The sequence below is a fragment of the Telmatherina bonti genome, assembly GCF_933228915.1.
Source record: "Telmatherina bonti genome assembly, chromosome: 17".
NCBI classification, from domain to species: Eukaryota; Metazoa; Chordata; class Actinopteri; order Atheriniformes; family Telmatherinidae; genus Telmatherina; species Telmatherina bonti.
The window spans coordinates 21,247,107-21,273,037 of record NC_136615.1 but is presented as its reverse complement, the minus strand read 5'-3'; the positions used below and the strand labels follow the sequence as shown (position 1 = coordinate 21,273,037).

The window sequence follows — 25,931 nt, the reverse complement described above, 5'->3', positions numbered from 1 at the left end:
AAAAAAAGAAAGAAAAGTTGGAGATAAGAACTGAACCCTCAAGTTAAATTAAATGAATCTTTTGAACAGCAAAACAAATACAGAGAAAGAGTATTAAAAAAAAAACAGATACAAATATCACGATGTTAACCTACATGTTAACTGTTTGGACTGAGAATCGGCATCATTTAGTTTGACATAAAATTCATTTTAATGTAAAAGTGGGTCATTTTGGGGGTTTTATTTGTCAGTGAAAGTTCTGTAGTATTCAAGCAATATCTCCCTACAGTGAAGCTTATCAATTTTTCTTTTTTCCCCCACAATTTGGGGAGGGATAAATAGTTTACTACAAACAAAATGCATGTGCTTGATTCTTTTTTTTTTTTTTTTTTTTTAGAAATTTGTGTGAAGGGAAGTGACTTAACAAAAACTTTTTAATCACTTTTTCATCCTAAATATATTCGACAGAGTTACATATTTATTTCTTAGCATGGTAAAGTTTTCATTAGAAATTATATAAGAGAATGAATAACATTTATCTTTGTTTTTTTTTTTGACTTATCTGGAATAAAAATGTTTGATTAATCCAACAGAAGTTTATGTCTAAAATCATTACATGACATCATCTATATATATATATATATATATATATATATATATATATATATATATATATATATATATATATATATATATATATATATATATATATATATATATATATATATATATATATATATATTCACTCCACTGAAACTGTCCTTCTCAGAGTCTCCAATGGCATCAAGATGCCAAAGAGGAAAGAGCCTTTGCAGCATCTCCCTCTACACCTCCTTTCCTCTCAGCTTTCGATCTGCAACTTACCCAGCTTTGGGGTTTTTTTTGTTTTGTTTTTTTTTTCTTTTTTTTTTTTAACCATGGTTTTCTTTATGTGTTATTTTGTTTTATGTCTTATGTTGTTTTTTGTTTTATTGTAAAGCACTTTGGGATTTTTTTTTTTAAATGTACGTAAAAGCAAACACTTGGTTTACTTTACTTACCCACACCTGCCATTGTACATTTTAATTACTAATACAACAAGAAGTTGAAGCTTTTGCTTTATAATTGCTGTTGTTATCTTGCAACACCTTCCCACAGCTACAATGATGTCAGACGCAAGGTGTTAATGAGGTTAGGTGGACACTAATGTGTCTGCAAGTCACAATTGAGGATTTGTAAGAGTTTCCCAATAGCTTCACACTTGTCTTTATAACTTGCTTAAAAATACTTTCTCTGTAGCATTGTACATGTGGGAGTACGTCCCTGTTACAGGGACCTTAGACTCAATGGATAAGACTAACTATGCTGGCATATTAAGTTTATCTTTATGCATTTGCAGTATGGAGCCAAAACAACAAGCAAAAGCAAGCTTGTGTTTTACTGTTTGGTTAATGTGATAATAGCTGGAATAGTGATGAAGGTGTATCAATTTCTTTACCCTGTTTTTCTCCCACCATCATAAACAGATGCCCTTTTAAAGAAATAGATGTTATGACAGCAGATCTTTGGATTATGTGATGTTTAAAGAACAAATAAGAATATAGATATTCATTAAGTACAGACTTTGTGTTCAGTCAGCATTTAAATGATCTTATACCACCACAGTCCTATGGTGTTCAACAAAGAATTAATGAGCTTATAGAGGAAAAATATGAACATCAGACTTTAGAACTAATTGATGATTATTTTACAGACTGCAAATATGGTATAATTATAAGTTTGCTTTTATTACTGAGTGGTTGAAAAGGATAAAAATACTGAGCTGTGACTAATTTGAAAAATCTTCATACTTTGTGTGTAGCGTACACTAAGTCACACGGTGTGCAGCCCTGCTGAGGTTTAAATGTTTTTTCTGGAGAATTACAGATGACCTGATTCCTTGTATAGTGAAACAACTGATCCTATCAGAGTTAAGCTAGTTCACAAACAGACTAACTCTAACTCCAACTGTCCCAATGTCATTGCTCCCAGACAAAAGACCCTCTGAGGAACAGATTCTCACTTTTTAGATTAGCCCCCCCCCCCCCCCCCAAAAAAAAGGCAAGAGCCAACAATAAAACTACAGAGATGAAACTTTGCCACCTGAAAAGTTCGTTGTGGTCATTTCCTCATGCTTCTCTCACTGGGAGAAGTTGGCAAATATTAGAATTAAATTGTTTTCAACTGTTTGAAACTCTCAGGTTTTATTTTACTGTATAAGTAAAGTACATTCCAGCTTTTGGCTTTGAGGGGTCAAGCTACCTGGAAAAGCACAAGTCCCTTTACCACATGTTACATAACATTATGAGCTTTTGCAGAATCAATCACGGCGTCTGTTTCTTTCATGATTTATTTTCCTCAAATAATTTTGAACAGCTTTTAGTGTTTCTACTTTAATAACAACATTTTATCTTTACACCGTTGCAACAACACAAAGTAGGAAACACTCAAACAAGACCAACTCAACACTGTGACTCAGATCAGTCATCTGTGCAATCCAACGATGAGAAAACTCCTCATCTGACCCTTGAGTACCCTTGATGACCTAACGGCTGAGGTAGTATAATTCTACTAAGAACACCTAAACCTCAGACCACCAGTAAGCCCATTACTGCTTATTATGTTAGGTTTGGCTTCATTTTCTAGGGATTATCCACTTGTACGGGCAAAGTTCAGTACGCTACCACATTTTTAAGCTTGATCTGCTGACAGTTTTTGTGTGTGTTGTTATAAAGAACTGGTACGAAGTATTGGAGCCTCTGTATGACAGACATATCTTGTTTAAAGTTATTAAAGAAACAAACAAACAAAAAAGAAACCCTTCGATAAAAGAACAATAATTAAATCAAAGTTAGTATCAGATCTGAAGCTGATATTTGGTACAAAAACTTAATGTGTTTTTAAAGCAGGGTACACTGAGTGGAGAGGAACTGATGGTTTCCTTTTTACAGTTTACTTTGTAGCTCAAAATGAAATCACCAGTAAAATGCAGAAATATTTATATATTGTGTATTTTATACCATCAGTCCAGAATGAGGTTTATCATCTGTTTGTCCAAACCATAAAATATTTTTCAGCCAAATTTTTATTCTTTTAAAACTTCACAAAGGCTGCTTTACTGAATATTTGATTACCCAGCCTCTACAGCCACCCTTCCCAACTAAAACCAGAACTTTTGCATTGAAGTGTGGTTATTTTTAAGACACATATCACTCCGAGCTAAATTCACAGATATTTATTGTAGCATTTATTTATGCCATAATCTATATTTAATACTGTACATAATAACTAAAAAAGATGCATTCGTCTTAAAAAAGAGGGGAGTTCCTGTTGTTCAACATCAACACAAAAACAAACTTTGCAGTCAGATGAAAATTATTTCCCTAAAGATCAGCATCAGTGCCACACAGCTCCACATGTTCTCCCTCTGTACCTGAATAGGGGTTAGTGCCTGATCCAGTGTTTAAGGATGTTTATAGTGTTGCAGGAAGACGTCTCTTTTCACACACATTTAACATTGCCATTGTTGTTCAGCTCCACATGTTGTGGACTGAATGGGTGAGAGGTGCACTGCTGCGCATTATTTTACATATACAGTGGGGCTCCAAAGTTTGGGCCCCCCTGGTAAAAATTTATTTTAATGTGCCAAAAAGAAGCAAACAAAAGAGGGAACATCTCCAAAAGGCGTCAAATTACAGATTAGACATTCTTATAACATGTAAAAAAAAGTTCAATCTTATTTCCATCATTTTAACTTTTAAAATAACAGAAAACAAAAATGGCCTCTGCAAAAGTTTGGGCACCCTGCATAGTTAGTACCTTATATTCCCCCGTTTGGCAAGTATAACAGCTTGTAAACACTTCTTATAGCCAGCCAATCGTCTTTCAGAGCTTGTTTGAGGTATCTTCACCCATAGTTTCTTGCAAAAGTCTTCCAGATCTTTGAGATTTCTGGGCCATCTGTGACACACTGCTCTTTTAAGGTCTATCCATAGACTTTCAATTATGTTGAGGTCAGGAGATTGTGAAGGCCATGAACCTTCAGTTCATGCCTCTTGATGTAATCCAACCTGGATTTTGAGGTGTTTTTAGGATCACTATCCATTTGTAGAAGCCATCCTCTCTTTAACTACAGCTTTTTCACAGATGGCATTAGGTTAGCATCCAAAATTTGCTCAAATCCCATTGAATCCATTTTTTGTTCTACTCGCGACATGTTCCCTGTGCCACTGGCTGCAATACAACCCCAAAGCATGATTGATCCACCCCCATGCTTAACAGTAGGATAGAGGTTCTTTTCATTAAATTGTGTGCCCTTTTTTCTCCAAATGTACCTGTGCTCATTCCGACCAAAAGGTTCAATTTTAACCTGATCAGTCCACAGAACTTGTTTCCAAAATGCATCAGGCTTGTCTATATGTTCCTTTGCAAACTTCAAAAGCAGATTTTTGTGGTAAGGACGTAAAAGAAGTTTCCTTCTGATGACTCTTCCATGAAGGCCATATTTGTACAAGTACCTCTTTATAGTGGAAAAGTGCACCACGACTCCAGTATCAGCCAGATCTTCCTGGAGGGATTGTGCAGTCAAACTTGGGTTTTGACTTGCTTTTCTTACAATCTTGCGAGATGTTCTGTCTGATATTTTTCTTGGTCTTCCAGATCTTGCTTTAACTTCCTCTGTTCCCAATGACCGCCATTTCTTGATTACATTCGGAACAGAGGATATTAGCATCTGAAAACACTTTGCTATTTTCTTACATCCTTCTCCTGCTTTGTGAGCATCAACTATTTTCAGTTTCAGTGTTCTTGACAGCTGCTTAGAGGAACCCATGGTGCCGATTGTTGAGGTAAGGTCAGATGAGTCTGAGCATTTAAAACCTTTGAGATTGACATCACCTGGTCTTTCCAGACACTAACTGTAAACAATCCAGGACACTGTCAGGTCTCTGTTGTCAAATTGGGGGGTACTAACTCTGCAGGGTGCCCAAACTTTTACAGACACCATATTTTGTTTTCTGTTATTTTGAAGGTTTAAATGATGGAAATAAGATGTAACTTTTTTTTTTTTTTTTTTACATGTTATAAGAATGTCTAAACTGTACTTTGATGCCTTTTCGAGATTTTCCATCTTTTTAAAGCTCCTTATTTGCACATTAAAATAAATTTTTACCAGGGGTGCCCAAACTTTAAGAAAAAGTAGTTCTTATTATTCTGGGTATAATTTAGACAAGATCCTAAAACATTTATTCTCACTGTTTTTTAGTTTTTCCTAAACTACACATTTGCCTCAAATAACGTAAATATTGATATTCTAACATGAAAATCAATTAAGGAACAGAAGTAGTTATTATTGGAGGCTTTGATATTTTAGCACACATCTGCATATCAATACTGAAAAACTTCTAAATCAGTGAGAATAATAGAGAACAACTACGCATGAGCAAATTCCAGCATATTTCATTATTGTGTCATTATATATGTGTCATTATTCGCTGTACAGATGTGTTATGTGTATTTGTAGTAAAACATAGTGGAGGCTCTGTGGGCTTGTTTGCATCTCTTGGGCCTGGAGCAACTAAACTGACTGATCGTGACATTTTGTGGTGACTTTTTTTTTAATACACAAAAAGGGCTTTATTATTAGAATGTATTCTACGCACACCTTTAAATGTAAATTTCTGAGCTGCATAAGGATGGACATTTTTCAGTTGTATTTGTTTAGAAAAAAGCTTTATTTCAATTTTTAAATTCACCCACTACTCCACTGCAACAGTAACATTTTCCTTTGACAGGTGATGCACCCTATGTAAACACAAAAGTGAGTGAATTAAAAAAAAAAAAAGAAAACAGATGAAGATGCATTTTCGATGCTTCTGCTTTGTTTTATCTTCTTCTGTCAATTTCCTTGCATTTTTCACATCTATCACTCTCACAGATTCACTTTCTCTCTCACACACACACATGCACTCTGACATTCTCCCTCTTACTTTCATCAAACCAACTAGCATACACTCTTTCTCTCCATTTCCCTCTCTCTCTCTGCTTAGCAGGCTCCAGACTGCAGGACTGGCTGAAACTGCCCAGCCATGCAGATATCATCCTGTTTCTGACGGACGACACGCTGGATGGCCGGTGGCAGACCACGAGGGTTCCTGGAAAAGACAAGGGCATAACCATCCTCACAGTTTCCATCCTCTTTCACGGTACGGCAGGCGTAAGTGATAGCATAGTTGTCATAGTCAGTGTCAATCACCCAGTAGTTGTCACCTGGTAAGAAAGAAACGGAGAACATATGGAATAATGAAGCACTAAAGCATGGATGTGAGCGGGTAAATGTGTGTTAAACATACCTCCACTGGAAAGGTAGCTAGCCAGACCCTGGTAGTTCATGAACATCTTGCCAGGGGTAGTCGGGTCAGGGACAGAGTATTGGGCAGCCATGTCAGCACACACAACCCAGAATCTGCAAAAAAGATGGCATAAACACATACATGAACAAAGAGCAACATGTAAAAAGGTTATTTGTCTCTATTTGCTTCATTATTTGCACCGGCCACACTGGAATCCACAGAAAGTCTTTCATTATACAACAGACACATGATTGTGACTGTAGAAGTGCATATTTTTCTTCAAAAGCCTCTTTAAATCCTGCATTTCTTCCGAATCCTTCATAATCCAGGGAAACTTTGCTTGTAGCTAATGCTGGTCAGAATGTTCTTCCAAAAACTATACCCATAAACCTTTAGGTGGGCCAATAACAGATTCCAGGGGCCTGAATGAAACACTGGCCAAGTAAAATGCACATCTGAGATTCCCAGATCAAGTCTTTTGTGGCTGAAATGACCTTCGAGTCCAAGCAAGGTTTTAAAGAGTAGTGAAGACAGCTAGTCGTGCTGCTACAGCTGCAGCTGCTATCGGAAAAAGTCCATGGGGAGATTTTCATTTATTACTATAAGTGGTAAAAATCTCTTACCCAAACAGTGTGACCCGTCCTTTGGAAGAAGCAGTCATGGAGCCATCATCATCGATGGTGTACTCAGCTGAGATGTTGTCCTGCAGGAACAGCCCCTCTGGGTCTTTCTTCTGCAGTGCATACCACTTCCCTGCATACTATAATGGAAAGGAAGATGCAGGGAAATCACGACACATTAATGAACGGTTTGAAACTGCTTTTCGGGACACGTGAGAATTAGAATTTACTTACCCTTTTCGGGTCAAAATCTTCTTTGACTGAGAAGCTGTCAACGACACAGGATGCAGACAAACAGCGCTCCACGCAGGAAACAAATACCAGCAGCAGGGCCAGCTTAGAAGATCCCATTCTGTAATTGACATGGATGTCAACATTTTAACTGTGCCACAAGAATCCCAACTTAAAGTTAAGCTCTGTTGCTTTAAACCAAATCAAACATTTTTCTTTGAGAATTTTATACTATCATTAGCATAATTGGACTTTATTGCATAGTTCAGAATATATGTTTCCATGTCTAATAAAACTATAAGTATACCTTTGGCCAAATTTAAATAAAACTTTACAGTGAAGAATTGTCTTTATTCCAAAGCTATATTTTAGAGCTGCAATGTAGTGACTTAAATAGTGGTTTGACATTAATGCGTTTGACAGTGAGCAATCTTAACTTCATAAAGCATTAACTTTCATCATTTTAATAGTTAAAGTTATGAAAACTGACAAAATAACAAACTTTCAGGCTGTTACTTCTGACAGTATTTATTTGGTGAAATGATAACAAAGGTAGAATTAGCATCTTACCTGTCTGAGGTCAAAGCACCAGCAGTGGTTACAATCAAGGCTTTGTACGTGGTTACCTAGACTGGGTTCTGTGTCACAGGCTGTCTTTATATATGTGCCCAACAGACAAGCTTATGGCTGATTTTCCTTGCTTGGAACTAAATAAGGTGCTTAAATCTAAAAGTAATCTTGTTGGGTTGAAATCCTTATCGTAATCTGGCTTCTCCGTTCAGACCCGACCAAGACTTACTATAAAAACAATTAGACCTTTATGTAACTGACTGGAAGCACAGTAAAACAGGCACATGCATACCTGAGCTGACAAATTAACACTATCCAAACATGTGCAAAATGATTCACTAAACTGTTGGGTTTTCTGGCTCTGGCAAGCCCCTGAGGTGCTGACAGTAAAATGTAATCACTCCAACATTATGCAAGAAAGCATGCAACCATTTATGATTAATTTGTTCCTTGTCTATTTCCAAAACAATGAAGTCAGAGATGTGTTTCTTCATATCTGAGCCTGATGGGTAACATTTGACTCCTCTTTTGTTTTATATTGAACAGCAAAAGAGAAATATTAAGAGTTTTACATTGCAGTATATTGTTTGCAATCGCAGGTTTATCATTATTTTTCATTTGGCAAGTTATAATGTAACCGTTCCAGCAGACAAACTGAAGAAAACACTGTTATAATCAAAGTGATTCAAAAAGACAATAGGAGAACAGAAGCCTGCGATGGACTGGTGAGCTGTCCAGGGTGTACCCTGCCTGTCGCCCAAAGCCGGCTGGGATAGGCTCCAGCTTCCCCGCGACCCTGAATTGGAATAAGCGGTTCGGAAAATGAATGAATGAATGAATGAATGAGAACAGAAGCAATTGCAAGTTTTTTTCAAAGTGAGATGCTTATAAAAATGTTAGTGAATAAAGATTTGATGGATGGGGAAATTCCTGCTCGAGATAACAATCAATCAATAAACAGAACTGGCAACCCTCAACACACAGAAAAGACACCTAGTCAGCAATGACTTCATCATCGTCGTCAAGATAGTCTGGGTAACATGAGGAAGTTTTTTGTGAATTACACACTATAAAATCATTATCGTTTGATGCCCAACCATGAAGCCAAAAGGAACAAGTGGCACGGTTAAGAGACATTTGGGAGAATTTGAAGATCGAACACCTTTATGACATAGTTGCCACTTCAGTTAAAATTAATGCAGGGTGTGTTACACTGCACTGACATGGCATAAAAACAATAGAAATTGCATACACTATTACTTTATAAAACATAAAATCATAAAAGACAAAACTGAGATCTGGAAAAACTGAAAAACGTCTAATTCAGAGAATTATAAAAAAACATTGCACACTGTGACAGCACTGAAATTACGCATTTTTAAAAGCATAATTTCTGGCACAGAATGAAAACAAATAAAATGTTACAGCCACTCTAATAGTTAATGTTTACAACAGGTCTTTTCCAAGAATGTGCTGAGCTTGGCAAGCTCAAAAACATTATACCAGTCGCTTTGTTTTCAGATCAGATATTATTATCCCAGCATAGGGTCCGCCACAGTGCTCAGCATTCATCCACCCAAAACCAATTTTTATGATAGTTTTGATAAGTTTAAATGGATGAATCTGGGAAAAACAGGACAGCACTGTGTGTTGTTTGACTGAAGAGGAACTTGCTGATTTAACGACAGGGAAATGTAACAGCATGGACGCAAAGCAGAGTGTAGTTTAAGGAGATAGGTGAACAGTTCTGTCAGATGGAAATGAAAATAAATTTAGACTACCGAGTAAAGTTGTTGTTGTGGTTGAGCAACGGAGGTGTAATCCGTTAAGAAGCAGTCAGTAAATACATCCATATAATACAGTTAGATAATTAGATAATAAAATCATTTTCATTAAACCCCATTAATATGAAAAATTTACCTTTTTTTTTTAAAGGAATTTTTGGAAACACGACAATAAAGGAACTTGTAATTTTTTATTCATGCAATTACACAATGACATGTAGTCACGATCTCCCATTTCCTGGATTAACCCTGGTCACTTGACTTTGTTATTGGCATTATATATCACATAATACAATCTTAAGTCATTTCCTTCCTGTAAGACTTCAGACTGTCCTGTTTGGATACTTTTCTTACTACTTAAGGTCCCTTTATCTGTTGTGTTCAGAAATGAGGTCATCACCACAAACTAGCTTTGCGCCAATCGGAAACAGTCTCATCAGAATCATCAGAAGATTCAGAGTAAATTCAAGCTAATGAAGAAAACTGATCTATTTTTTATGACTGTGCTGCAGTGCAGTAATTCTACTTACCCGGCCTAAAAATGTTATGTGACAAGTCTAATCATTGATGCATATGATGTACCTTTGATTGAAACAGTACAGAATTACTTCAATATGTTATAATAATCTAAATGCAATCATGTTTTATAAATGAGTTTTTTTTCTGTTTTTCACTACTTTTATGTACATATCAGCAAATATGAATGTAACCAAGTTATTAATGTTCACAAGATATGGGCAACCCATTTCCATTGAACTTTTTTGTGGATTAAAATCTCAAAAATGACTGGTGAAGTGTTTTTGTACATACTGGAACAGCCACAAAAAGTCAGTTTTGTGTACTTTACATGTTTGTTGTTTTGCCTAATATGTAATATCTATGGTTTTTAGACATGTAGCTGAGCAATGAATTAAGTATCTGTAAATTCCATCATTGATAGATATGTTTCTAGTATGTAAAGTTGTGGCTGTCGGTATTTGCTTGTGTGGAATCATTTGACTGATCTCAGAATATGACGACTAATGATTATCACTATATTTAGTGAAAGGATTTCCATAATATCCTACCTAGAAAATTATATCTAAATAAAGCTAAATTTACCATGTACACCAAAACATTCCTATTTATGTTGAGGTTTGGGCTGCTTTGGTATTTTTATGCAAGAACAGCAATGTCAAAGAAAATGCCTCATCAAGGGCTTAACAAAGCATAAAAATCCAACAAATATTTCTTTAACTGGGTTTCAGTCTGTGAAAGTATCTATCTAATTTTATACGAATGGCCAAACTGATATCCTGAAGTCCCTCCAGCTGAACCCCAGACATGTCTATAAAAGATGCAGGTATTACCTTTGCAATAATCATACACATAAACAGCATCAATTGCCCCCAGAATAACTGAGGATTAGGACAGATATGGAATCTTGTATTTAGATTGTTTTTATTCTGTGTTTGTATAAAGCATCGCCTTGGAAATGGTGGTGCCAGAGTGTTCACAGCTTCAGAACTAAAGTATGGGTCTGCTGCCACACTGTGGTGTGTGTTAGCATTACATCTAGCTGGAGATGACTGGATAGTGGTCACACTGTGGCACTGCAAGGTAAAAAAAAAAAAGACACATTCAAGTTTGACATCATCACTGACAAATCCTCAACTCATGAATATTTGGTTGTTTACCAAAAAAGCTTAAAATATTATAACCACAGACTGTATAAAAAGCACAACAGCATCTTGTTAAAATATGGATCCTGAGGCAAATAAACAATCGAATCAAAATTATTACCAAATTAAATGTAAAACAATAACACATTAAAAATGTCAAGGGTCAAATTCATGTGAGCCTAAATGATGGGTTCACATTTTAAGACAAAAGAAAACGAAGACAAAATGAAAAAACAAAAAATATGGTCTCATACATCGCTGACAGAAAAAAAAATGGAATTGCACAGAGAAGTCTGACGTAGACTGTGGCCACCTCAACAAATGCTCAGTAGCAACACAAGAATTATTTATTCATTTTCTACATTCATTCATTCATTTTCTATCTTAGTCCAAGTCCCCAGCCAAGGGTCAAATCGACAGACACCCTGCTCTGAGTCTGAGGCGATGACCAGAACACCACTGTGCAGCTAATTTTGAGATCATACAATATTTAAAAATGTATTGCCTGAAAAATATTGCCTTGAAACTTGGAAGGAAAAAGGGATAGGAAGAGGGTCCACCTTTAGGACATATAAAGAATAATCTTTTCAGATACAAAAGTGATTTGCATTAATGAGACCTTCTGTTCCCTTAACAAAAATCTTTTCTCATAATGAAACTGCACCCACCCATGAAATGACCACATGCTCACCCTTACATTCACACACACATGCTGTAATCTATTATAGTGGAAGCAGATTATCTATTTGACCTTTTGTTTGAGGTATTTATGGAGCCTTATTATAGACAGGTCCTCCTGGCTCTGAATGAAAGGATTAAGTTTGCTTCAGAGTTGCAAAATATCTCAGTTTCTTTCTTGTTTTAGGATGCTTTAACTATTTCTTGTGGAGTAACACAGAGAGTTGGGTGCTGGGATAATCAACTAGTGTCCTAACTAAATACGGCTTATGTTGGAGGAGGTCTCATTTAATAAGGACTTAAAGAGCTTGTAAAGGTACACCTGAGAGACAGAAACATGTGGGACACATACTAGATATAAGAAGAAATGATGCATGCATGCATAACTCTATATGGCATCATATTTATGTGTATGCTGTTAAATCCTTGATAAATCTAGATAAAAGTGTTGGAATTTCAGGAGTCTGTGCTGTTTGATCCATCTTTAGTGCACTGCTGCACAAAATTCCCTTCACCTTGCAGTTTGTTGTGAAATGCTCTCCTATTGTCAGGCGAATGCAGTTTATATTTTCACTCAACAGGCATGTGACTGAACTAAGTGTTGCTTAAAGTACCACATTTTGATCAGCACCTCACAGATACCAAATGTACTGATGAACCGTGCAGGCTGGATCCTTTGGCCCACATATCTGTTACTCCATGATCAGCTGATGAGTTTAGCATAGGCAGATCCCTGCTAACCTTCAGGACTATCTGCTGATGACAGAGGGATTGTTTGGATTCAGCCCTCTGCCTCCTACTCAGGGCGCTCCCTCTTGCACTCCACTCATCCTACAAACAGGGGGGGGGGATTTATTTTTTTTTTAAACCTCCATTTGAATGTGTCCAAATCTTTTCTCCCCCTTTCTGCATAATACTTGGGTAAGATATGTTTTCATCTTTTAGATATAACATGGAAGACAATGTAGTTGTTGCGTAATCGTTTTTAAATTTTTTTTTTTTTGCATATTACTTTTATAGCAGGTGAAGTTGGAGGTAGCTCCATTAGAGCAGCGTTGGACCCAGCAGGAGCTCCACCACTGAGCTGAGGAGGGAGAAGACAAGGGGCATTAGGGAGAAGAGGAGGAAGAAGGAACAATGGGTGTGCAGAAGGAAGATGTGGAAAAGTTCCTTAAGGACAACCCTGCGTTTGCAGAAAAGTACTTTGCCAAGAAGTTGAACGCTTCTTCCTTATCAAAGCTATCGGGAATCCCAGAGAAACAGATTGACTTCAGCCAATTTCAAGAGCTCAGTCAGGTAAATTATGCATTTTCTCTAGTTGTTTTTAGATTGTCTACAGGTAAAGAAGACTAAAACCCAAACCCTAACCCTCCTTCACGCTGGAGGGTTAAATCAATCCCTGCTTGTCATTCAGAATTCTCAAGAAAAGATCATTTCAATCTCTTTTTTTTTTTTTCCCCCAAGGTTGAAGAAAGTGTAATAATGTATGACCTGATCAAGGACATGCAAGAGAACATCAACATGGAAAGAGTGGTCTTCAAGATCCTGAAGAGACTCAGTGCTCTCATCCATGCTGACCGCTGCAGCTTGTTTATGTACCGGCAGCGGAACGGCATCGGTGAGCTGGCCACAAGACTCTTCAATGTCTCCACAAATTCAGTGCTGGAGGACTGTGTGGTGCAACCCGACTCGGAGATCGTCTACCCACTGGACTTGGGAATAGTCGGCAACGTGGCCCTGACCAAGAAGACTGTTAATGTGAAAGATGTCAAAGAGGTAAAGAGTAGCATGTAAGAGAGGGAGGGAGGGGGGTTGGGGGGTGAATTTTCTAGTTAGTCAGAGTGAAAATGATGCATCAATGAGAAGCACTGCTAAGCTTGGGATGATGAAGCCTTATCTGGATAAAGTGCAGATATAAAGTGCAGTTCAATTAGTCACAGTGTGATTCCTGATATTACCACCAGGTGGCACCATTGCCCACGTTTTAAACCCACATTGTGACTGTAATGAGGTTTAATAACATCTCAAATATCATTTTTATGGTGATGAGGATTCTTTGAATATTAATTGAAATTGAAAAATTAATTGAGAAATGCTGCCAATAAACAAGATGATGGATGGAGACAAGTTTTTTTTTTTTTTTTTTTTTTTTTATAGAAAATGGACTAGTATCTGTTATTAAGATTTGTTTACAGCTGTTAGATGGATCGTCATGCTCGCTTGAGTCTGTCAAATCATGACCAAAGCCTGCTGGTTGTAAACATTTAAGAGAAATGTTAGCTGTTCAAGGCTACTGGATACTTGACCAAGTGAGGGTGTAAATCCCCCTGTCAGACATAATCCATTTATTTTCAGATCCCTTCAGCCACTGCTCTATCTGTAGATTAGGCGCCTCTGGCATTTAGTCAGCAGTCAGCAGGAATCTAAAACAGATCAAAACAGATCAAAACTAGATTGCTTCCCTTCAGTGCAGCATGTACATGACAGGTGGGGATATATGCTAAGTTTTAATGTTTTCCAAATGAAAAAACATAAATGGCCATCATAAGAAATAGAACCATTTTTTAATAAAATACTGGTATTCTAATAAATTTTAAACTCAGGGGAGATGGTGTACACTAACATCACATGGTATGAAAATCACAGTGAAACTTGGCTCAAACATATCTAAAAAATGTTTAAATGAGAAGCAAGTGATGCTTTTTGCTCTTTTAGAGTCAGTACTTCAGCTCATTCGTGGATGAACTCACAGATTACCAAACCAGGTGTGTTCTGGCTTCCCCCATCCTCAACGGCAAAGACATGGTGGCAGTGATCATGGCTCTGAACAAAACCACAGGACCACATTTCACTGCTGAGGATGAAGATGTGAGTACTAGCACTCGGGTAGTAATACACAAAATGACCACAATACTGAGGCCTGTGAAGCTTTTTTTTTTTTTTTTTTTAGGAGGGAATAAACTGTGTCGATAAAGTAAATCACTAGAAATAACTAATATCTGCTTCAGCTGAAGTGAGAGATTGTGACACCTTCAGAAGGAATGGTCTTGTAACATCAGCTATTTATGTATTAATTGTTATGTGAGTAATTTATAATCAGTTTTTATGTATGAATTTTATTTTATCTGATGCTCAGTTGAATTTTATTTATACACAGTTCTTTTGTTTTTGTTAATCCCCCCCTCCAGCAATCAGTCATGCAATGCCCACATGTTACTGCTTCACTTCAGTTTAGATATGAAACTAAATCCTTTCACTCAAACATATATACGATCTGATGATGAAAAGTTATGTTATTAGTGATTCAGGGGATTATGCTGTGACCAGTGACGTATCCTGACTGTCTGTTCAGCTCTTCTTGAAGTACATGAAAATTGCCTGTCTGAACTTAAAGATCTTCCACCTGAGTTACTTGCACAGCTGTGAGACACGGAAAGGACAGGTACGGGGCCTTTACTCCTTCAAACTTGGCTTTTTATTCCACATAAAAAAACAGAAACAGTGCATGTAGACTCTGAGACGCTGTGTGTTTCACTCCTCCAGCTGCTGCTGTGGTCTGCCAACAAGGTGTTTGAAGAGCTGACAGATATTGAACGACAGTTTCACAAGGCCTTGTACACAGTCCGAGCCTACCTCAACTGTGACCGCTACTCTGTCGGGTTACTAGACATGACAAAAGAAAAGGTAGGGTGTTTTATTCTTTTTTTTTTTTTTTTTAGTCTTTGTTCACTTTGGATCATGTGCACTAGTAGTATGAAGTTAAACTTGTGTCCATGTCCCCGCAGGAGTTCTTTGACATCTGGCCGGTGTTGATGGGGGAGCAGGCACCTTACTCTGGCCCTGTGACTCCTGATGGCAGGGTATATTCTTTAACTGAATCTTTATTCCATGCTTATCTGGTCTCTATTATGCTTGTGGTGTTGACTGAAATGTTTGTGATCTTTTCTCTCTGACACCCCTTGTTTCATTTTGCTCGTAGGAGGTGATCTTCTACAAAGTCATTGATTACATCTTACACGGAAAAGAAGACATCAAAGTCATACCGTAAGCAAAATCTTTGTCATTTTTATGTTTGCAAACACAATTATGTGTTCAAATTCAGCCCCAGAATGGATAAAATGACATTTATGCTCCTACTTAGTCATTTAAACAGACGAAAAAAATGTTTGTGAACCACCAGAGGAGGTTAACGGTGGCTCTACGGCATTTTATAAAAGTCACATTTACTAACTTGCTTCTTCTTCTGTCACACAGCAATCCACCTGCAGATCACTGGGCACTGAGTAGCGGCCTGCCAACTTATGTTGCAGAGAGCGGTTTTGTAAGCTTCTTTTTTTTTTGATACATTGCAGCAAGTAGCTGAACCATGTCATCCAAGCTGATCAGTCGCTTGTCTTCTCTGCTCCACAGATTTGTAACATTATGAATGCAGCTGCTGATGAGATGTTCCATTTTCAGGTGAGAAACTTCTCTCATCTTCTGCCGGAGAGGAAATTCCTTTCCAAACAGCAGCCCAGGCATCTCACCTTGCTTTGTTCTTGCAGACAGAGGCACTGGACGACAGTGGCTGGACCATCAAAAATGTCCTCTCGCTCCCAATTGTCAATAAGAAAGAAGAAATAGTCGGCGTGGCAACGTTCTACAACAGAAAAGATGGAAAGCCCTTTGATGATCAGGATGAGCAGCTCATGGAGGTAAAATCAAACTGCTCAGCAAAACAATGAACGATGAGTTGCAACTCAGACGATATATTCACATCATGACTAGGGAATAACAAACTATAGATATCCTGTGATATGTGGTAAAGCGGGAATCTATGTTCTCTGTTTCCCAGGCTTTGACTCAGTTCCTGGGATGGTCAGCCCTCAACACAGACACCTACGACAAGATCAACAAACTTGAAAACAGGAAAGACATCGCTCAGGACATGGTGCTCTATCATGTTAAATGTAGGGATGATGAAATCCAAAATATTCTGGTGAGTGCTGAGTTGTTTTTAATGAATAAAAGCACTTGAATAAAGGATATAAAAGCCTCCAAAAGGAGGTTTCTGAAAGCTAATCCAACATCTTGCTGAAGAAAGCACAATATTTGTCTATGTTCTTTTCAGTAAAACTGACCTAAATCACTCGATACAACCAATGATTTGCTGTATATGAAGTATCAAGTTGATAATTTAGGTGTTTCCTCATATTTTCCAGAACACAAGAGAAGTTTACGGCTGCGAGCCTCGAGAGTGTGAAGAAGAGGAGCTCCTTGACATTCTGGTAATACTAAGACTTGGGTATCCCAGTACACAAGTATCTGACAAGTCAAAGAAAAAGCAAGTCTGACCTGTTAACACATTTCAGAGTGTGACATGACAGATGTAAGAGAATACTTTGTTATGTCGTATTGCATCTCTATGCCACCACCATGAATGTGATAATAAGATTTTTTTTTAGCAGTTCTCAGCTTATGTTTTTTGTCCTTTTTTCCTTTTAGAAAAAAGATCTCCCTCCCCTGATCAAGAAATTCGAGATCTATGAGTTCCGCTTTTCAGATTTTAACTGCACAGAGATGGACTTGGTTAGGTGTGGGATCCAGATGTACTACGAAGTCGGAGTGGTCAAGAAGTTCCAGGTCCCCCAGGAGGTAAATGTAGACACACACAATATGCACAATTTTTGCATTGAATCCTCAAATGATGTGCAACCAGTTTGAAATATTTTTTTCCACTCGTCTTTCAGGTGCTGGTTCGCTTCATGTACTCAGTCAGTAAAGGATACAGAAAAATCACATACCACAACTGGCGTCATGGCTTCAACGTGGGACAGACCATGTTTACTCTTTTAACGGTATGAGTTAGTCCTCTGTTTTAATCTCTATTTAAAACTTTATCAAATTTGAAACTTTTTACATTAATAAATAAAAAACTAAAATGCAGAAGATGGTCTTAGGATCTTCACACTTTTTACTGTCTAAAAAAAACTGAGATTTGAGTGGCTTGGATCAGTTTTGTGTTTTTCTTTGTGTGTTCAGACTGGAATGCTGAAACGATACTACACTGACTTGGAGGTCATGGCCATGATAACTGCAGGATTCCTGCACGATATAGACCACAGAGGAACAAACAACTTGTACCAGGTCAAGTAAGTCCTATAGGAACTTCCTCATTTCTTATCTGACATTTTAACTTTGTAAAATGATACAATATATTCAATGACCAGTCCCTTTAAGAGGTGAACTTACCAACTGGTTATCACAAATGTCAACATGTGCTTATAATCCCTTTACCTACAATTCAATACAGGATGGAATCTAGAATGAAAAGAAACAGATTTAATGTAGTATTTATTAATAGCTGATCTAATGTGGTAATAACATTTAAAGTGCAGTGAGTCACAATAGTTTATATCAGAGATTTTCACACTGGGGGTCCTTGGCTGGGGGAGGTTGGCTATTCAGGGAATAAAAAGATTAAACATTTTGTTCATGATAGAAAACAGCGTATAACAGTCTGAATGTGGGATTTAGTTGTAAGAGTAGTTTGGGGAGGAGACATAAAATAATAAACTGAGACAGTTACTCAGATGTTGCCGTGTGCATGCTCAGGATGGAGGATTGGATTGAAGTCATGGTACAATACAATATGTTGGTTTTCTTCATCCAGGCTATTTATTATGAACTGACTTGAACTGATGTGTCTGTAAAATGCCCTGAGGTGACATTGTTGTGAAGTGGTGCTTTACAAATGAAGCTGAATGTGATGTAATGAAATATGATGAAATATGGAGTTTAATTAATGATCAAAACATGCGAAAGATGCGTTATGTAATCATATTATCATGACTTGTGTTTATTGTCTCTTACACTGATGCTTCTGTAACTGTCACCACTTTCATGTCTGAACCGGCTGATTTCTGAGGACTTTTTTTTTCCTCCAATAGATCTGGCAACCCTCTGGCCAAGCTACACGGCTCCTCCATCCTGGAACGGCACCATTTAGAGTTTGGAAAGTTCCTGCTGGCTGATGAGGTAAAACAATGGATTTAATCTAACCTAACACATGATTTTATACCAACAAATATGACAGTGGCCACCTCTCTCCCCTTATCACTTCTGCAGTCACTAAATATCTACCAGAACCTCAACCGGCGGCAGGTAGACCACGTGATTCACCTCACCGACATTGCCATCATTGCCACCGACCTGGCTCTTTATTTCAAGTCAGTGTAGATTACTTTTTTGCTTCACCAGCTGGTCTGTTGTGGAACCTATTGGAACCAAGGTAAACTGTTTGATCTCCATGTACCCCCCAGGAAGAGAACCATGTTCCAGAAGATTGTGGACCTTTCACACACATATGAAGATGAAAAGAAATGGGTGGATTTCATGTCTCTAGAAACAACCAGAAAAGAGATTGTCATGTAAGGACAACAGAACACTCCCTCTTCCTTAAATCCCAACCTTTTCTCGGAAACCAGACATGTTTTGTTCTTTCAGGGCTATGATGATGACTGCGTGTGACTTGTCTGCTATCACAAAGCCCTGGGAAGTACAGAGCAAGGTGAGAAGCACAAAACCAAGTAAATTAAGTACTTACTGGACAAACAAAGCTGGCTTTAATAAGGGATTAATTGGCTTGTAAATTCAGTTAAAATTAGTTTTAAGGTTGTATTTTGCTTTTTTTTTGTGGTTTTATGCTGGTCTATTTACAATAAGTGCGTGTCTTTCATTAAGGTTGCCTTGTCTGTGGCGGCAGAGTTCTGGGAACAGGGTGATTTGGAAAGGACAGTACTGGAACAGCAACCTATTGTGAGTTTCTTTATATATTCACGTAATGGCTATCAGTATAAAATGGGTAACTGGATATGAAAAATTAATTACACACACTGTTTTCATTATTTAATCAAATCAAAAAGCCAAGTCATAATCGGGTGTAGCTAATGAAATACAGATGATTAAATAATTGTCAGTAAATGTGAGGACCTCGATGAACCCAGAAGTTTTGCCTTAATCTGGCACATTGAGATGGGAGTTAATACATCAGTAATAATCTTAGAAAAGATGTAGCTGCCTATTAAATTAAGAGAGATTATAAGATCATATCCAAACAATCAAGTCCATCATTTTACAGTGATTAAGATTATTCACAAGTGAACAGATCCCCCTTAGGAGTGGATGGGAAAAAAAAGAAAACAAGAGCTACATCTCAGACTCGTCAGGCCTTCATTAGCATCCTAAATGTTTTAGTTCATGACTTGGAATGATTGCCTGGAAAAAGTTTCTCATGAAAATAACATGGCGGACAATTTTAGATTAATAAATTACATCTAAAATCCTCAACACTTTTGTAACAATGTCTTTTGGATAGAGAAGACCAAAGTGGAGATGTTTGGTCGCAATGCATAGCATCATGTCCGGCAAAAACCAAACAAAATGTCAGCACAAACACCTCATGCCGACTGTCAAGCAATGTTGTGGAGGGGGTAGTGATTTGTTTTGTGCCTAGAGGGCCTGGTAACCATGAACTCCCATGTATACCTATTCTAGTCCGATATGAAGCCTTTATACAAACATATATATAAAGATGGTATACTAACCAGCCATGGTTTAATTCTGCCTCTTACAGCCCATGATGGACAGAAACAAAGCTGCAGAACTTCCAAAGCTACAGTGTGGTTTCATTGACTTTGTCTGCACGTTTGTCTACAAGGTAATGTTTTAATGCTGTATTTTCACTGAAATCTCAGCATTTCTTTTCTGCATTTATTATGGCTTTTATGAGTTATTTGGTTCTCATGCGGAAAAAGATTAAAGAAAAACCAAAGACTAATTATCATGAGATGTTTTTTTTGTTGTTTCTTATGTCCTCAGGAGTTTTCCCGCTTCCATCCACAAATCCAGCCTATGTTAGACGGCATCATTAACAACAGGAAGGAGTGGAATGCTAAAAAAGAGGAGTATGAGGCTAAACTGAAATTAATAGAGGACGAAAAAGCAGCTACAGCGGCAGCAGCGGCAGCCAAAGGTACAGTGATCCTTTAACCTGACTACAGCTGTAGATTTATATCAGGATTGCTTGGCTTCATTTCTATTAAGTTAAAGAAAGAAGCTCCTTTTTCAAGGATGATACGTTCAAGGTAGACTGAAGAAATGGTGGGACATTGTACAAATTTTGAATCATGGTGTTGGTAGCATTATGATTTGAGCCCATTTTGCTATAACAGAACAGGTATATTGCACAAAGTGGAGGGAATAATGGCACATCAAGACCATTTTAGAATGATTCAAAATAGACTTATCTATCAATAAGACAAATTAAACTTGAACAATAGATTTATGTTCAGAGAGGACAGAAGTCCAAATTAAACTTCAAATTTTATGATGTAGGCCAACATTACACTTTAAAAAAAAAAAAAAAAATCTTTCCAAAATCCTTTGGAAAATAATTGATATGTGATTTGGAAACCACAAAATTTATTGTGTCCTTACCTGTTTTCAGTAAAGACTCTAAATACCCAAACAAACTTGTGTCAGAAGCTTGTTGATGGAAACTGAAAGCATCTGGTCAAGGCACAACTACACAGGAACATTCATCCAAAAAGAAGAGCAATTTTAGCCCAGATGTCCCAGTTTAGGCATATACTGCCTCTATATTAATATGGAAGATGACTGTCCTTTATGCAAATCTTTGGAATTAACACAAAAAGGGAACGTTTAGTCTAGAAAATGCTCCTGATTCAACAGCATACCTTGTATTAATTGTATAATTCTCCCATAGCTGCTGCAAACGCCCCCAGTGGTGGAGGCTCCAAAACCTGCTCCGTGTGCTAAAACACCAAAGATCTGTGTACGCTTTGAGGGTGTAAGTAGACACTCAGGATGGACTGAATTCAGAATTATCTGAGAACCACGGCCAAGGAAATTTATGTCAAATCAGGAATGTGGATATGTGAATGCAGAGTCCTGTAATGTTTCATAAAAATAAATAACAACATGGCTTAAATTAGAATAAGCAGACCTAAATGAGGAGAGATAGGCAGTGTTAAAATGAAAGTTTGGAAGATGGCAGGATACCACACATCTATCAGACATAAACAGACACATGTAAAGATCTTCCCACCCCTGAATGATAGTTTATTATACTTAAATGGAATCAGCAGTGAAGGTAATTTTGACATTTTAGGTTTCTTATCTGAAAAACAGTTCTCCTTACATTTTGGAAGACCGATGTTAGTTCAACAGTCGAATGCATTTTGTATATGTGCTTCTTATAATTCATGTTTCTTTATTGTTCATATGACCATTACTTTTTTCCACAAAGCTTGCTATTCAACCCAGCAAGCATTACAGAACACAAACTGTATATACCTTTTCTAGTAAATGAGAAATTATAGCCCTGTACAGTCTGTATTATATAAAAAATAAACCTAAAGTTTGCTTGAATTGTTCTGATGTCCAAGCCTAGATAAAACAAAATGTTTGGAGTTCTTTTTTTTTTTTACCCTAAATCGTGCATTATTGTACGATTTAGGTTTAGGTTTAGGAAAGAGCCTGGATAACACCTAGGTTGGAATATCATCCTTTAGTCATATTCCAAAAGTTAATTATTCACTCCTTCCAGTCACTTACTATTTACAACTGAGAGTTTGTTTACTTTGACTGCAGAAAACTAGTTAGATCTTCAAAATGCCACATTTTGTATAGAGAAACCTAGCATAAATGTTAATACAGCGCAATAGATACACACATGTAACATTACTGGCAGCAGAAGTCTGTAGATGCTTGTGATGCCTTTATACTGTATATACTTAAAGTGTGTGTGAGTGTAGCATAGGATATACTTGACAAGTGTAACATTTTAAATGTGAAATAAGCATATTGCATCCAGAAATCAGGTGGTTCCAGATAAAACTGACTGTTTCAGGTTTCTCTGTAAATTGTTGCTTTAATGGGTTTGTCCATATTGGTGAACTGAAGGATGGACTTGAACATATGTTTGTTTTAATAGTGGGACCACAGAGTTCACTTAAACAGCGTAAAAAAATCAGCTGTCCTGTGTTAATATCAAGTTTAAAACTGATGTCTGAATTGGACCCAGGGATAAACCACACAAGACCCTTTGGGGATAATGAGGAGAATTTGTAACAATCGTACTTGTGACACGAGGGGAAACCCAAATATTTGAGGAAATGCATAAAGAACATGCAAACTCTGCAAAGGATCAGGTCCAACATCTGAACCCAGGACGGTGCTGCTGCAAGGCAGCAGTACTAACAAGCAAGCCATCAGAATGTTCTGACAACAATCCCTGGGGCACAGAGCTGTTTGAGACAGCACTAAACAAAAACGTACCTTTGTGTGATGACTTGTACAGCCTGCCTCCCTTTCTGTAAATATATATAAAAAAAAGATATTTTTCAAGTTTAAATAGAAATGCTTCTTTTTAATTAGTGGCATCTGCAAACACTGGCAAATAAGTCATCAGGTAACTATACTCCCTTTATTACTGAATTACGAGTTAATGTGCTTGCCTCAGTTTACAGATGTTAACATATTCCACATATGGAAATACAGTGCGATATGGGTGGACCAACAATGACTGTGTAATATTAGGTACCAACTGAATTTTGTGCTGTGGATACACCCATATCATGTATAAATAGTTGTATTTTATGGTCAGTACTTTCACGCTTGCCTCATCATGTGGGTACATCATGTACAAGATGACACAAATAAAGCAAATGTATTTTTACGTGGTGGCCGAGTCAATTCATTTCAACCTGACAATTGATATTTTCTATTGACCAAAGTTTTGTGCCTTTAGTGAAAAGAAGAAACTTATACATATTCTGTTATTGTACATTAATTAAAACATGGAATAGCATATTCTGTCTCAGAGCTGTATGCCATTGGTAATCACTCAGCCATACAGTGTAGTTGCTTGCGTTACACTATAATGCAATATAGAGTCCATAATGAAGGTTGAAATATTACACAACACCGGAGTATTGAGACATAGCTTCTGTCCACGATGCAGTTTCTACTACTGGTACCTGACCCTAATCCTGGGATTATTGCTAAACTAGGTTGGGATTATAACAATACCGATCCGCTAGCTCATCTCCCACTGAAGGACAGGTACACACGTACACAAGCGATGTGCCCTTTATTTGATTTGTACACAAAAAAATGAATAAAACCCTGATTTTAACACCTAAAAAGACTTTTTTTTCGTTTTAAATCTGGTTAATTTGGTTGTTTTTATCCTGTGATTTTTTTCTGCTTAAGTGTGTGTATGGTAGTCACAAAAAACAAACATACTATAGTAAGTACATGAAAAATAATATTTGCTTTTATTAAGTTTGGAACATTTCAGCACAGGTCCGATGTTGATTCATTTCAGGATGGTCTCGGAATTTGCTGCAAAGAAAAAAAAACAAAAAAAACCATGAGATTTTTTGTAGATGTAATACAAAACATATGCTATTTAACTTACATGGAAAAGAAACATCAAAAGACCCTGTTTAGATATCAGAAACATAACAAAAAAGTGTGTATTTTAATAACACCTTCAGAGAGTTGTTTGTAGATGCGTTCCTGCTCCTCACGGGCCTTCTTCTCTGCTTCCTCAACCCTCCTTTCCTCCTCTGCAATGGGCTTCAGGTAATCTTAACAGGAATGACAAGACAGTAAGCAAATACAGAATTGTAATAAGTGCAAAACATCACACTATCAATGAGGAAGTGCAGTCTTGCAAGCTCTTTATAACTGCGCAGTATAGAGAGATTTCTTTGTGCACACTGATATAAGCTTTATATAGAAGATCCAAACGGGCTATTCCATCAAAATTTATATGACATACTCTAGTTACAAAGCCAAGTTTTTCTGGAGTTATCTACCAAGCAAATTAATTTACATGCCACTAAACAAATTTGAGCTGTTTATTGGATTGTAAAAACTTAAATTGGACATTTTAAACATGTAACAAAAAGTGCAAAGTGATCTAGCAAGCAATGACAGAAACACAACGATCCTGAAACCCACAGAATAAAATAATGGATTCCTTATTATATCTTATGACCAATACTGAAGCTTACCCCTTTGTGTCATGTCAAAAACTGCCTTATAAACATTGTTATTGTTTTTCCCAAAAATTTTAATAGGTATTGCAAATTATTGCAAATAAAGTCAATTTCAGGTCAATATATATATCAAGAATTGTTATGCAACATCAGAAGTATACTAATAAACAGTTTTAGGGATTTCTTTAGTTCTTTACAGCCTGGCGCATGCGCAGACGTGAACTTACCAAACCTCTGTTTACCATAGAACACGCCGAGCAGCAGAGCGGACCATCTGGCCGTCTAAAACAAAAATAACAAATGTGTTATCCAGCGAAACATCTTCTTCCTTTTCAAACCTGCTGTGTGAATTTAGATGTATCAGCCACGAACTATAGGTATGTTGTCTTGTTTGTTTATTTTAGTCAGTGTTTGACTACTTCATTGATAAAATGTAAAAACTTCCGTCACCGCTTAATATAATTAAATGAGGCATTACAGCCCGTTTTCTGCAACTCTGCATTTTATACTCCCCGACATGTGTTTTCCAGTTGATACATATGATATCCGTGGAAAACTCAGGGGCAAAGTCCAGTTTTTTTCCTCCGACCCTTTAAATACATTACAAATAACTATAATCGGTTATCTATAACACACTCTGGATTAAGAATAAATCAGAACATAGTCCGTAACCAATATTCACTTCAACAGCGCGAGACGCATGTGCAAAATGTTTCAAGAAAGAAAAGTTCTGTGTTTCAATGTCACTGGCTAGCCTGCTAATCACAGAACTTACAAGAAATATTCCAAACCTTTCTATACTCAGAAATTGGAAAGTGGTTTACCTAATTTTATCTTTTGTTTAACAACAATATAAATCTTCCGACCATAGTAAACTTATTTTTTTTACCTTAATGAGCGGTGACACTGCGACTGGAGGAACCATGATGGATTAGCTCGGACCCAATCTTCCGGTAAAAGCGGAAGTAGC

The 25,931-nt window shown here is 37.1% G+C and overlaps 3 protein-coding genes across 3 annotated transcripts; 1 reads left to right on the top strand and 2 right to left on the bottom strand.

Annotated features, from left to right (window-relative positions):
• Positions 1–6,040: 6,040 nt before the first annotated feature.
• rbp4l (retinol binding protein 4, like) lies at positions 6,041–7,318 on the bottom strand (the record flags this gene model as incomplete). Its single annotated transcript, XM_079256212.1, has 4 exons — positions 6,041–6,264; positions 6,348–6,460; positions 6,971–7,107; positions 7,202–7,318. 4 exons carry the CDS (start codon positions 7,316–7,318, stop codon positions 6,041–6,043), a joined length of 591 nt encoding a protein of 196 aa, XP_079112338.1.
• A 5,710-nt stretch (positions 7,319–13,028) lies between these two features.
• On the top strand, positions 13,029–21,710 carry pde6b (phosphodiesterase 6B, cGMP-specific, rod, beta; the record flags this gene model as incomplete). The annotated part of the gene is made up of 23 exons (XM_079257257.1): positions 13,029–13,187; positions 13,356–13,667; positions 14,607–14,759; positions 15,244–15,333; positions 15,435–15,575; positions 15,677–15,751; positions 15,871–15,935; positions 16,146–16,212; positions 16,302–16,349; positions 16,436–16,585; positions 16,726–16,869; positions 17,093–17,158; positions 17,376–17,525; positions 17,621–17,728; positions 17,913–18,022; positions 18,821–18,908; positions 18,999–19,099; positions 19,193–19,300; positions 19,377–19,440; positions 19,614–19,688; positions 20,506–20,589; positions 20,751–20,904; positions 21,658–21,710. 23 exons carry the CDS (start codon positions 13,029–13,031, stop codon positions 21,708–21,710), a joined length of 2,565 nt encoding a protein of 854 aa, XP_079113383.1.
• Positions 21,711–24,209: 2,499 nt separating this feature from the next.
• atp5mea (ATP synthase membrane subunit ea) lies at positions 24,210–25,931 on the bottom strand. The gene is made up of 4 exons (XM_079256246.1): positions 25,851–25,931; positions 25,189–25,243; positions 24,449–24,547; positions 24,210–24,299 (listed from the first exon to the last, which is right to left on the bottom strand). The coding sequence occupies exons 1-4, from the start codon at positions 25,884–25,886 to the stop codon at positions 24,274–24,276; spliced, it is 216 nt and encodes a 71-aa protein (XP_079112372.1). The 5' UTR covers positions 25,887–25,931; the 3' UTR covers positions 24,210–24,273.

What these genes read in the sequence shown, in the direction of transcription:
- atp5mea (XM_079256246.1), bottom strand. Translation starts at nt 25,886, where the DNA reads ATGGTTCCTCCAGTCGCAGTGTCACCGCTCATTAAG. An exon ending in CAGTGTCACCGCTCATTAAG is followed by an intron (nt 25,244 to 25,850) that starts GTAAAAAAAATA and finishes TTTTTGTTTTAG; the next exon opens with ACGGCCAGATGGTCCGCTCT. An exon ending in CTATGGTAAACAGAGGTTTG is followed by an intron (nt 24,548 to 25,188) that starts GTAAGTTCACGT and finishes ATTCCTGTTAAG; the next exon opens with ATTACCTGAAGCCCATTGCA.